The sequence below is a fragment of the Mastacembelus armatus genome, chromosome 14 (genome assembly GCF_900324485.2).
Source record: "Mastacembelus armatus chromosome 14, fMasArm1.2, whole genome shotgun sequence".
NCBI lineage: Eukaryota > Metazoa > Chordata > Actinopteri > Synbranchiformes > Mastacembelidae > Mastacembelus > Mastacembelus armatus.
The window spans coordinates 22,678,287-22,689,416 of record NC_046646.1 but is presented as its reverse complement, the minus strand read 5'-3'; the positions used below and the strand labels follow the sequence as shown (position 1 = coordinate 22,689,416).

Here is an 11,130-nt window from a genome sequence, read left to right as displayed (position 1 = left end):
TGAGAATTTTCATTTTATTTTGAAGGGCCGGGATAATCACTGTGTTTGTCCTGCTCACATGTGCAGACTTTTCTGCAGCAGCAAAGACACGCAGAACCTCTGCAGAAAAATAGGCAAGAGGATACAGAGCAGAAACAGGGGGAGACCAGAGGGAATTTGCACTTTAACCACCATCACTCTGTCCTCTGTCCAGTGTTAGTGGTTTACTTTTAATTACACTCTCACTGGTACCTCAGCTGCCATTACAAGCGTATTAATGTAATTTACTTTGCAATATACTAATGCATCTGTGGTTGTCTTCTCTTTCGGTTTGCTTCTGATTTTATTGAATTTGTAATGTGTTCTGTACAGTGTAATAAATAGCCTGTTAATTGTACAAGCTAATACTTTATTGATCCCCAGGGAGCAAATTCAAGAAAACTAAATGAAGTGGTAGGAGCCATAATGAAGATCTGTTTAAAGTAATGCATACAACATAATAAAATATTCAATAGTTAAATACTTACTGTGGACCTTGACCTTTTTTCATTTTTAAAGGGGGCAAATATGTCACATTGTGTAGGGGCCAAAGATCTTTACTGATGCGTCTGAGAGTCAGGATTCTCAATTCAACAATACTCAGGAGGAAAACTGATTGTGTTAGTTGGGAAGTGTACAAACGATGAGGCTTTAAGAAAAAGACATGAAATATTCTGCATGTCAATATTGTGTACTCATTGATGTAAATATTATTTTAGGTTAATTTAAGTTTTTGTTCAATAGAAAGTAGCAACAATAGAATTAAAAAGATGTTCCCTGACCGGGAATCGAACCCGGGCCGCGGCGGTGAGAGCGCCGAATCCTAACCACTAGACCACCAGGGAGGCTTGTTAGCTTGACTAACGTCAAGTAATTTATACGAATGCGCAAAGGTTGGTGTCTTGTATTATTTGGGTTTGGGCTCTAAGGTCCAACTTTACCGCTGCTAACATTTCCCTGGTGGTTGAGGCTGTTCGTTACTGATCTATAATGAAGATCATACTATCACATAACAAATCGACCATCCAGTTTTGGTCATATACCTGTATATCACAAATGGAACGCAGGACCTCGTGGCGCAACGGTAGCGCGTCTGACTCCAGATCAGAAGGTTGCGTGTTCAAATCACGTCGGGGTCAAATTGTTTTCACCTAATGCTTTAATGTTTTTGTCATCAATACCTCAAGTAAACTAATTCCAATAATTAAGCAGCAATGCTTCTATTTAAAAAAAAAGAAGTTAATTCCAACCACATAAATGTGAAGCGCAGAGAAAAATGATAGCATATTTTTTTATTATCCAAAGTAATTAAGCAAATAAATAACAACAAACCTTTTCAGGTTGCATATTTAGGAATAGACCCATATGCTTCCACACAGGCATCAGAAATGTATATATTTGTTCAGTATAGCTTTTTCCAGCCCACATTCTTATGAAATAACGTTTACAAGGAATTGCAGCTTTTTCTAAACTTTCTTTTTTTCTTGTGGTGCAAAATCTGAACATTAGCAACTAGCAGCGAGCAAGAGAGGTAGAGCTGAACAAAAAGCAAAACAAGTCTGAACAGGTCTTGGTCTATTTACAGCATGTACTGTGGTTTGGCACAGTGTTACTCTTGATATAACCACCAGATGGCACCAAACTTAAAACCTAATTCAAAAAGTTGATTCTGCAGATATTATATATTTTCTTCTGGTTACAAATCTCATAAACAGACCAAAACATCAAAGTTTTGTGTGTCAGGAAAACTGAAAATTTGTCAGGAAATGTTGGAGACCGACTGAAACATTTTTCATTTGGGGATTTGGTGATAGTAAGAAATCTGTAGACCACCTCTGTTATTCTTTAAAGTCAGTTTAAATGAGACTTTTTGGCAATTTTCTCCACCTTATAATATACTGTAATATAATGTAGTTTTAGAAAGATCTCCTGTTTTATTTCACACAAAGGATCACTTGCCTTTCTCTGTAGAACTGACCCCTTACTTGTGTTTGAAAAGTATACACAAATTAAAGAAGAAGCTTTCATAAGGCTATTCTAATTCTAATTCTAATTCTAATTCTGTATTCTAACAACATACAGTGCATGTCCACACTAGCTGTCAGAGCTGGGACGGGACTTGTGGATGCTGACTTTCTTGCGGGTGTTGTCAGTGCAGCGCTCCAGGATGAGCTCTGGACTTGGCCGGGGAGGGATAACCGGAGCGTCCTTCTTCAACTCGCTCTCTGAACTGGAGCCAGACATCTCGGGAATATTCTCTGTTGGTCAGAAATAACAAAATGATGAGGTTATATGAACAGTCATGGGTTTATGGCTATGGCTTTGTTCCAGTGGACGTATGTTGCTTTCCACATTCTGTGCTAAGTTTGTTTGAGCAAACAAAATAGGATCAGATTTAACTTGCCACACAGATGAGACAAACTTCCCTAAGCTGGTAGAATAAAATATGAGTTCTATCACCTTCGTTCTTCCTCTCCCTCAGGGGTGACTTCGCAGAGTTCCTGGAGTTCCTGTGCGGCCCAGCCCTTCCTGGAGTTCCTGTGCGTCTGCCCTTCTCTTGGAGGTACCGACGGCTGTTCCTGCGGTAAGCATCCTGGCTTAATGACTGGCGAGACCTGCTGTGGATGCTCTTGGCGTTACGGATCGTGGATCTGAGACCGGAAAAGGATGCACATAGTTGAACTGGTAAATATGAGTGATCAGTTTACAGTGAGTACAGAAGTTACAATCCTTGGTTTTGTAAATATTTCACTCTCAACTCATAGTTGAGCTGAGTTTAAAAACACCCCCAGAGATTGGAGTTGCATAAAAACTAATATTGCAGAAATAATCTGTGTACAAGAACAAATATTTAAAGAAACACCTAAATATGTAATAGTATTAAGAGGTCATATTTTAGCCAAAATGTTTTTCAAATATCATTGAATGTAGTTTTGTAAGATTTTTTATGTAAACATGTCTCTCTGTAAGTAATGAAACCGTTAGATTGAGTACAGAGGTGACTTCATGGCACTTAGCAGTAAAGAAAAATGAAATCCCAAACATGGTGCAGCAGTGTGAGATAACACACTTCCCTTTAGACTGGAGTGACACAATACACCACCAACTACAGGAACTACATGCAAACCTTCACATGTGTGGGTTTCTCCCGCATCAGGTCTCGGCGGTGTATGTGATTCATTTTAAAACTAAATTTGAACAAAAACCCTTTTTACTATGGTTTGTCATAGTGTTACAAGGTTTGTTCCTTAATTGTGCAACTGCTAAATTTGAAGGATTACCAATGTTTTAAAGACATAAAATTAAACTGTATACTATGCATCATACAGTACATACATTATCCATCAAAACTGCATGAATCCCTTGTGTTTATTGTTGTCCTGTGTAATCGCTGACATACCTGCGAGGTGGTGGTTTCTGTCCCTGCAGGTTCTTCCTCTCCGTGTCATTTTTCTCTCTCTTTCCACCCTTCTGGAGGAACATGGAGGGGAAATAGCCAGTTTCCTCTCCTTTTCTGTGCCAAACATTGATTACAAGTCAAAATGAATTGCAAATATTCACGGGTAATGGTAAGAACTTGTGTGGGGTAAAGTACACTTGTGAATTTTTAGGTTTTTGTGTGTGTGGATCATACCTGACGACCCACCAGCCATCCAGCAGCTTGTGAATGACATCGATGGTTTCACCCATTTCCAGAGAGATCTCATCCTCCTGCTCTGCCATGTAGGCTCTGATGGTGATGTACATCTCTCCTGCAGGGAAACACAATGCAGTTTAAAAATCAAAGGATACATAATACATTCACTACACTCTGCACAGCATTAACTAAAATAACAGCTTACCTTCGTAGTTTGGTTCCGCATCCTCGCCCTCCTCCGGCTTGTCCAGAGGCTCTAGGTAGGACGCAGGAACCCAGCCTCGCTTAGACTCACACTGGCAGAACCACCAACCTGAACGTGAGACCACCAGCACCACAGCAGCTCAGAACCAATCCAAACACACAGAGACATAAGGCTATCCAGTTGTATTTTCACTGACTATCAAACTGTCTATCTTCACCCAAGTGACACCTAGTGACTGCACTTACAGTTTGATGCACTTCAAGTACAAGTAAAGTTCAGGCACCTCAAAGTTAACCACAGTATGTTTAAAAATGTACTATCACTGGTATTTCTATCACTGGTCTCTTCTGTTTTGGGCCCTAATGCATGGAAGTGTTCAGACCGGCTCTTTCCTCACCGTTTTGATTTTTCTCCACAATTTCCACCAGGTCGTCGGTGTGCACATTGAGCTCATTTTTGGACGTTTTGGCGAAGTCTGCGATCACTCTGTAGGTGTCTAGTATGATGGGACTAGAAATCTCTGAGAGGTAAAAAAACAAAATTCTCAATTTCACAAACCACCAGACAACTTTTACATCAAACTGATAAGAAATGAACTCTCTAGCCTCAAGCTCACTGGAGACGTGTACGTGAAACAAAACCACTGATTTTGTGAATCTGGTAAACCAGTTTGAAATAATTCTTACCAGATGCGACGCCTCTTGCCAACTCCCTGGACACCACAAATGTCTCATTTCTTCTCACTCTGCATAGAAAGTGATCAATTTTTTAACAGGTGTACCATCATCAGTGGAGCTTGTATTAAGATTATTTTTCTGTTCTTGCTGAAAGCTTTGAAGTGAGACGTTTTCTAAGCATTGTGATATACTGACGTGTTTGGGGCAGGTGGGTTTTCGTCCTCAGGTCGAACCTTGAAGAAGCTGGTGAGATGTTTGCAGCGGGAGATGTGAGGTGGCAGGTTGATGAGAGATTGGCAGTAGTCGTTCAGCGTGGTCTGTCTGGTTTCTGTCGACTTCTGGGTGTCCACCCACCGCGGTGCTGAGGACAAGAAACACATCAGTTGGTCAGGAGAGCACAGGACACCAATCGCAGGTAAGAAAAATAACCAGGTACTTGTACAAACGTTTCCCATTAGCAGCGTTTGAAGTTGGGCAAAGAGTAGGTATTGTGTTTGCACAATCAAATAACCAACCAACAAACATGTACTTTAAAAACTGAGCATCCAAATAGTGTTTGATGTATTAATTCTCCCTAATAAACTAAACTGCACAACATAAATATAAAAGAGGAAACTTAAAAAAGCTGAGTTTAAGAAATAAATTAATTACTGTGCCCGATTTAACAACTCATGTTCTCAGTTTGATCATTGGTGCAAATGAAGTAATTTATGCTCCTGAGTTAATATCATATTTAACATCATATTATAATTGAACCTCCCCTTTGGTGCAATGCATTAAGAAATAACACAAACTCAGTACTTTACTTTAGTACAGTCATGCATCAAAAATCCATGTGACTGTTTTGATTTACTTTTTTTTTTTACAAACTAGTTTGAGAATCTGTTAACTTATTACCAGAAAGTGACTAGTTCATAACTAAATGCATCCACTAAATTGTAAGATATGTTTTGCATTTTAATGTCTAATCACATATAATTATCAGTTCGTTCATTTGTGAAGGGGTTGACAGGCTGGTGATTACAGATAAGAGCTCAGTGGCCATGTGAGCTGAGATGTCTTGTTCTTTTTAATCCTCTGCAGCCTGCAGACGCCTCGTCTCTCCTGCGTACGTGACTTTGAAGAGTTTGAACTCTCCAGACCTGCATCTTGCATCAGGATGGGGGTTTGGTTCTTTGCTTCTCTTTCTCCACATTGCCACACGTTTTGTAATTAAGGTTTCACAACGAGAATGTGTACAACTCAAGTTCTGTTTTTATGAAAACTGGCTCTGACTGTCTGAGCAGGAACAGAAAGTGACTGAGTGAAAACCCAGACCTGCATAATTTTCATTTATAACACCTGGCTCTCATTTACAAGTGAAAGCAAGAAGTGCCTTTTCTCTACTTGCTGCTGAAACAACAATCAAACCACAATCATTTAAATAGGAAATCCCACAAAAAATCAACAGCTTACTTGTTTCACACCAGGATCCGTTTTATCTCAGATTTGGATTTTCTGACTCCAGTAACGAACAGAGAAACCTGTTAGTAATCTGCATCAGTGAAGTACAGTGTCTCCATTTTTATGGCCACTAGATTATAGATTTTTTAGCTCTTAGTGAACCTGTGACTTTTCTTTTTTATATATATATATTTTTAAGACAAGTACTAGTTTTCAGTTTTCAGTTCTTCTTTTCTAGTCGCATCTTAAACTTTGGTTTGGTTGTAGAATCAGCTCACAGCTGCCGAAAGCCACATTTAGACCCACTGATTTCAGCCTCATTGCATTTTTTTTTTTTCAGTTGCTTCAACAAAGAGAAAAAAAAAGAGAAGTGAACCTGCACACATATGTTTAGTAACCCCCAGGTGCTTCCTGGCAGAGCATTACAGTATGCAGAGAAGATTTTAATAGAAAAAATTAGCCTGGTAGTGTTTTCCTTCATCTTTCATATACTTTGTCTACTAAAAACAAATGTTTAAATACAGTAAAAGTCTTTTTTTTACCTGGTAATGAAGGAATGATTCTGTCCTTCTTTTCGATTTGACCAGACTCTATGGGAAACATCTCCTTCAGCGATTTCTGGGGCCGAAACACAAAACAAGAGTGCGTTTGATTTTGTTTTACTTCAGGTGCTTGGTTCACTGTATTTAAATGGAGGAGATTTTATACAAGGTGATGCCAAACTGCACAAACCAACTGAGCTTCTCTGGTGTAGTGCGAGGAACTCACATGAAAAGTGTGGATTTCAGGGTACGTCCTGTAAATCAGCTTCTCAGAGAGGTCGCTCCATTTCACCATCAGCATGTACACCTGCACGTACAGAGGGGTCAGGAAGGTCACATCAGATACGTTCAAACACAAGATCAACTTTTTTCTACTACTACGTCTATGACTGAAGCTTTTCTGTTTAAATTCTCAGTCACATTAGCTGAACTGCGATTCAGTACTACTGGTCATTTAAAGTGTTTCTAAATTTGGAGACTTTACGAGAATTTGAAGCCTGTCTAGGAGTTTGTAGAGTAAAGGTTCTGAGTCTTACATAGTGTTGACTTGGAAAGTCACGTTTCTCGAAGCCCAGGAGCTCCACATGCCTGACGTAAAGCTGTTCCATGCTGAGATCCAACAGACTGACAAGAGTCCGAATGAGATCAAAACAGCACACAAAATGCCTATATACTGTGTGTGTGTGTGTGTGTGGGTGCAGCTTGTACCGCAAGAGTTAGTTCCTCTTTATATGTTTTTTTTTTTTTTCAGAGTGATATAACTAACAGGAAAAAAGAAGGAAATACTGTCTGTCAGCTGTAAAGTACTAATAATAACAGTAAACTAGACGTGGCACCGGTAGTTGTCAGTAATAAGTAGAAGTAATAGCATAAGTTGAAGTAGAACTGTAAGTTGTAGGTTAGATATACCGGTATCAGTTATGGTTTCAGTAAAGAGCAGTAAAGCTAATAGTTGCAGAACTACTAATTGCATTAGTAATATAATTTTAGTGGTGGTCAGGGGCTTTTCTAGGATTTCATCCTTAGGGGGGATTAGCCCTCATTATTGTTGCAGATAACACTACCTACCTTTCTTTAACCACCTACATGTTGCAAGACGTTTCATCGTCTCCCGCCTCCAGCTGACATACAGCACAAGCCGTTGCACTTCTAAGGAAGGGCTATCACGCATGTGCAGAATAGCAAAGAGAATAAAATAAATAATAATAAAAACTGATCTTTTTTTTTTTTAATGGACATGTCCCACATTTCTTAGTTATTTTCATTTTTATTTTAAAAAGTAAAAATTATACTTTCAATAGATTTTGATAGTTTGATAGTTGATTGTTTTTGGGGGGGTGAAATGACAGACAGGGGGCTAAAGCCCCCCCTAAAAAAGGTCTAGAACCGCCCCTGGTGATGGTTGAAATAGATGTAGTAGCAGTAGTACTGCAGTTAGCATCAAATCTGTAGTAGTAGTTGTGATTTAAGTTAAAGGAGTTTTTGTGTTTGTACTACTCAGTAGTGGTTGTGGTACCAACAGAGTGAGGTAATTTCAGCCGCATTAATAATAGTAGCACCAGTAATGATAGTATTAGAAGTAGTACTAATAAAATTGGGAATAGTAGGATAAGTTATAACATTGTAGATATGTCATATATTAGATTATACATTGACTACTTTTACTACTTACTATTTATTACTTTCACTACAAGAGTACTTTCACTACTAGTTTAGCTTATTATCTAATCTTATAAGTGTAGACAACTTCATGTAGTTAATAAATACGTCTAGGCCATTTTTTTTCTCCATTTTAAAAAAGTGTTCATCTGACAGTCTCTCTCTGAGCTTAAAAGCTGTAAATAGTCATGTCTGAAGAGATTTTGCAACTCAAGAATTTCCCTCCGAACTGTTTCTCAACTGTCCAAAATAGAAATGTTGGAGGACTTGTCAGTTTCATCCCACATGTACAAACTGACTCAGTCCTTTCACACATCCCAAAAAAGCACTTTTATTTAAAATGTTTCTCTAGAAACGGTTTTTGCGTCACATGGGTGTGTGGGCTTTCAGAGGGGCTTTCAGCTGACATTGTGATTTTCAAAATTTTTGCATCTGTCAAAGAGGAACAAAAACAGTGTAAAAAGAAACACAAACAAACCCACATGGGCAAACTTCCTCTATCGTAGCTACACATGTCTGGGGAAAAAAAACAAAACAAAAGGACTTGATGAATGACAAGTTGGTATTTTTGGTGAAGAATATTATAGTAATATACAATATTGATTGAATATATATACAATAGTATATAATCTATATATATATATTTTTAATTTGTGTGTATTTTTAAACATAGGTGTTTGTTTTTAGAGAAAGCAGATGACATCCTCCACGAGACAGTCGGGGTCACATTACTGTCACTGGAGAAGCAGATAATGACTCAAAAACATTTTTATTACATATTTTTAGTTCCTTAAGAGACAATCTGTGAGGTTTTAGGCCTTAAATTTCATATATTTTTCATATTTCATAAGCTGACATTTATTATAGGTCCAAAATGGAGGTATACTTACACATATTTTAATTGATTTAATGACAAATGTCAACAGAATACAGTAGTAGTCACTGAATGAGTTATGTATTATTCTATGTTAGTACTTGAACTATGTGAAGGTTTCCGTAGTGTAGTGGTTATCACGTTCGCCTCACACGCGAAAGGTCCCCGGTTCGAAACCGGGCGGAAACAGTTTTTTCTAATAATATAACGAGTATTTGATTCACGTTTCCTGTAGGATTTCGGAACTACTAGGTTAATGTGTTTTGAAGAAATGTCGGTCTTTGGTCAAATAGCTGCTTTAAAACTATTGTTTACAATGTAATCTTGATTGCAGAGTGTCATGGCGTTTCCGTAGTGTAGTGGTTATCACGTTCGCCTAACACGCGAAAGGTCCCCGGTTCGAAACCGGGCGGAAACAGACTTTCTTTTTCTTTTTTCTGTAAGTGTAATTTGCGTATTCATGAATAGATCAAATGTGTCAGCCAATGTTTCTTAAGACCTTTCCGATTCCGTGTATGGTTTGTACACTTTCTTAATACAGAAATCACCGTCTTACATATAATATGTAACACTACATGAGACCTCACCATTTTTTAAAGAGCTCTCAGCCATGGTTACAGTCGCTTACGGCCATACCACCCTGAACACGCCCGATCTCGTCTGATCTCGGAAGCTAAGCAGGGTCGGGCCTGGTCAGTACTTGGATGGGAGACCGCCTGGGAATACCAGGTGCTGTAAGCTTTTAGTTTTCTACTTCCTTACAGACAGCAGAGGGCGCTGCTCGACTACTACACACAGACCCTTGAAAAAGGAGGGTGAACACAAAATGAATCCACCAGTAAATGAAGAACACAGACGTTGAAAGCACTACAGGAAGGGGAATAATTTGATATAAAAACCCAACTACATAATAAAGAGCTGAGCTTGAATAAATACAACATACTTTTGGCTGACACTAATCCGGCTGTAATCACTCTTTCATAAAACACGTTTTCACAGACACTTTCACACGAATTTACAACAACTAAAAGCCACAAAAACTAACAACTGGTCATTTGGGATTGTGACTTCCTTTACTTGACCTGCCAAACTATAAACTAGCTCCAGCATCATTAGCAAACAACTGTCAAACTGAACCCAAATCAAATTACAATAACAGTTAGAGGTCCTAAAACAGCGACGCCTTAGAGATAGATCGTACTAATTATACAACGTAAAGGAACACATACATCCAAAAATGTAAGACAACTCCATGTCATGTCATTTTTAAAAGAGCTCTCAGCCACGGTTACAGTCGCTTACGGCCATACCACCCTGAACACGCCCGATCTCGTCTGATCTCGGAAGCTAAGCAGGGTCGGGCTTGGTCAGTACTTTTACAGTAAGCTTTTACTTTTCTACTTCAACTGACAGGTGAACACAAAATGAATCCCCCAGTAAATGAAGAACATATAATACAAACAGAAAGACATGCATAAATAAGTTAAAGAGTAAACAAGTACTTCCTCAATAGTTCAGAAAATACTAAAGGTGTCCAGAGTTGATTGGAAAGCAACAGGAATATTAATATACTATTTTGGCCGATAATCAATATTATAAATATAGGGGAATTGTATAAAAATATGGAAAATAAACGCAAGACTGTAGAAGGAAATACATGGTTTCAAAAAGCATGTGGGCGACCATAAAAGAAAACCACCTCTAAATTCTACCTAATAATAATAATAATCCTCATAAATTCTATTTGGTTTTTAACGGTATTTCTAGACTAAATATATATTATAAATATATTTTCTCTTCCATAAAGGTGATTCTGATTCTTAGATTGAAAATAAATAATTTCTCCCCGTCGGGGAATCGAACCCCGGTCTTCCGCGTGACAGGCGGAGATACTGTCCACTATACTAACGAGGAGTAACTGATGTAGTATTCATGCTATGTCTTTTTCAATTTTCATATAAGCGCTGAGAGACGGCATGGATGTAATACCCTCTATCACCACTACGTGGCCTGCAATGGCAGGGTGTCGCTGTCTCTCTTTCAGTCCGTTGACTCCACGGAAAGTCGAAGACTAG

At 38.5% G+C, this 11,130-nt stretch overlaps 1 protein-coding gene and 6 non-coding genes across 7 annotated transcripts; 4 read left to right on the top strand and 3 right to left on the bottom strand.

The window, feature by feature from the left end:
* Positions 1 to 791: 791 nt before the first annotated feature.
* trnae-cuc (transfer RNA glutamic acid (anticodon CUC)) lies at positions 792 to 863 on the bottom strand. The gene has a single exon. It is a non-coding gene; the product is annotated as a tRNA-Glu (tRNA).
* A 222-nt stretch (positions 864 to 1,085) lies between these two features.
* trnaw-cca (transfer RNA tryptophan (anticodon CCA)) lies at positions 1,086 to 1,157 on the top strand. Its single transcript has one exon. It is a non-coding gene; the product is annotated as a tRNA-Trp (tRNA).
* Positions 1,158 to 1,295: 138 nt separating this feature from the next.
* On the bottom strand, positions 1,296 to 7,214 carry ncf1 (neutrophil cytosolic factor 1). The gene is made up of 11 exons (XM_026328393.1): positions 7,059 to 7,214; positions 6,749 to 6,829; positions 6,523 to 6,598; positions 4,733 to 4,898; positions 4,547 to 4,605; positions 4,258 to 4,380; positions 3,861 to 3,968; positions 3,653 to 3,770; positions 3,419 to 3,532; positions 2,479 to 2,669; positions 1,296 to 2,276 (listed from the first exon to the last, which is right to left on the bottom strand). Exons 1-11 carry the CDS (start codon positions 7,128 to 7,130, stop codon positions 2,113 to 2,115), a joined length of 1,272 nt encoding a protein of 423 aa, XP_026184178.1. The 5' UTR covers positions 7,131 to 7,214; the 3' UTR covers positions 1,296 to 2,112.
* A 1,957-nt stretch (positions 7,215 to 9,171) lies between these two features.
* trnav-cac (transfer RNA valine (anticodon CAC)) lies at positions 9,172 to 9,244 on the top strand. Its single transcript has one exon. It is a non-coding gene; the product is annotated as a tRNA-Val (tRNA).
* Positions 9,245 to 9,400: 156 nt separating this feature from the next.
* trnav-aac (transfer RNA valine (anticodon AAC)) lies at positions 9,401 to 9,473 on the top strand. The gene has a single exon. It is a non-coding gene; the product is annotated as a tRNA-Val (tRNA).
* Positions 9,474 to 9,677: 204 nt separating this feature from the next.
* On the top strand, positions 9,678 to 9,796 carry LOC113143646 (5S ribosomal RNA). Its single transcript, XR_003297064.1, has one exon. It is a non-coding gene; the product is annotated as a 5S ribosomal RNA (ribosomal RNA).
* A 1,101-nt stretch (positions 9,797 to 10,897) lies between these two features.
* trnad-guc (transfer RNA aspartic acid (anticodon GUC)) lies at positions 10,898 to 10,969 on the bottom strand. Its single transcript has one exon. It is a non-coding gene; the product is annotated as a tRNA-Asp (tRNA).
* Between the last annotated feature and the right edge of the window lie 161 nt (positions 10,970 to 11,130).

Coding starts and splice junctions, on each gene's coding strand:
- ncf1 (XM_026328393.1), bottom strand. CDS start 7,130: ATGGAACAGCTTTACGTCAGGCATGTGGAGCTCCTGGGCTTCGAGAAA. Junction 4,606..4,732: donor AACCCACCTGCCCCAAACAC/GTCAGTATATCA, acceptor CTTTCTATGCAG/AGTGAGAAGAAATGAGACAT. Junction 3,969..4,257: donor TGTGGAGAAAAATCAAAACG/GTGAGGAAAGAG, acceptor TCTCACGTTCAG/GTTGGTGGTTCTGCCAGTGT.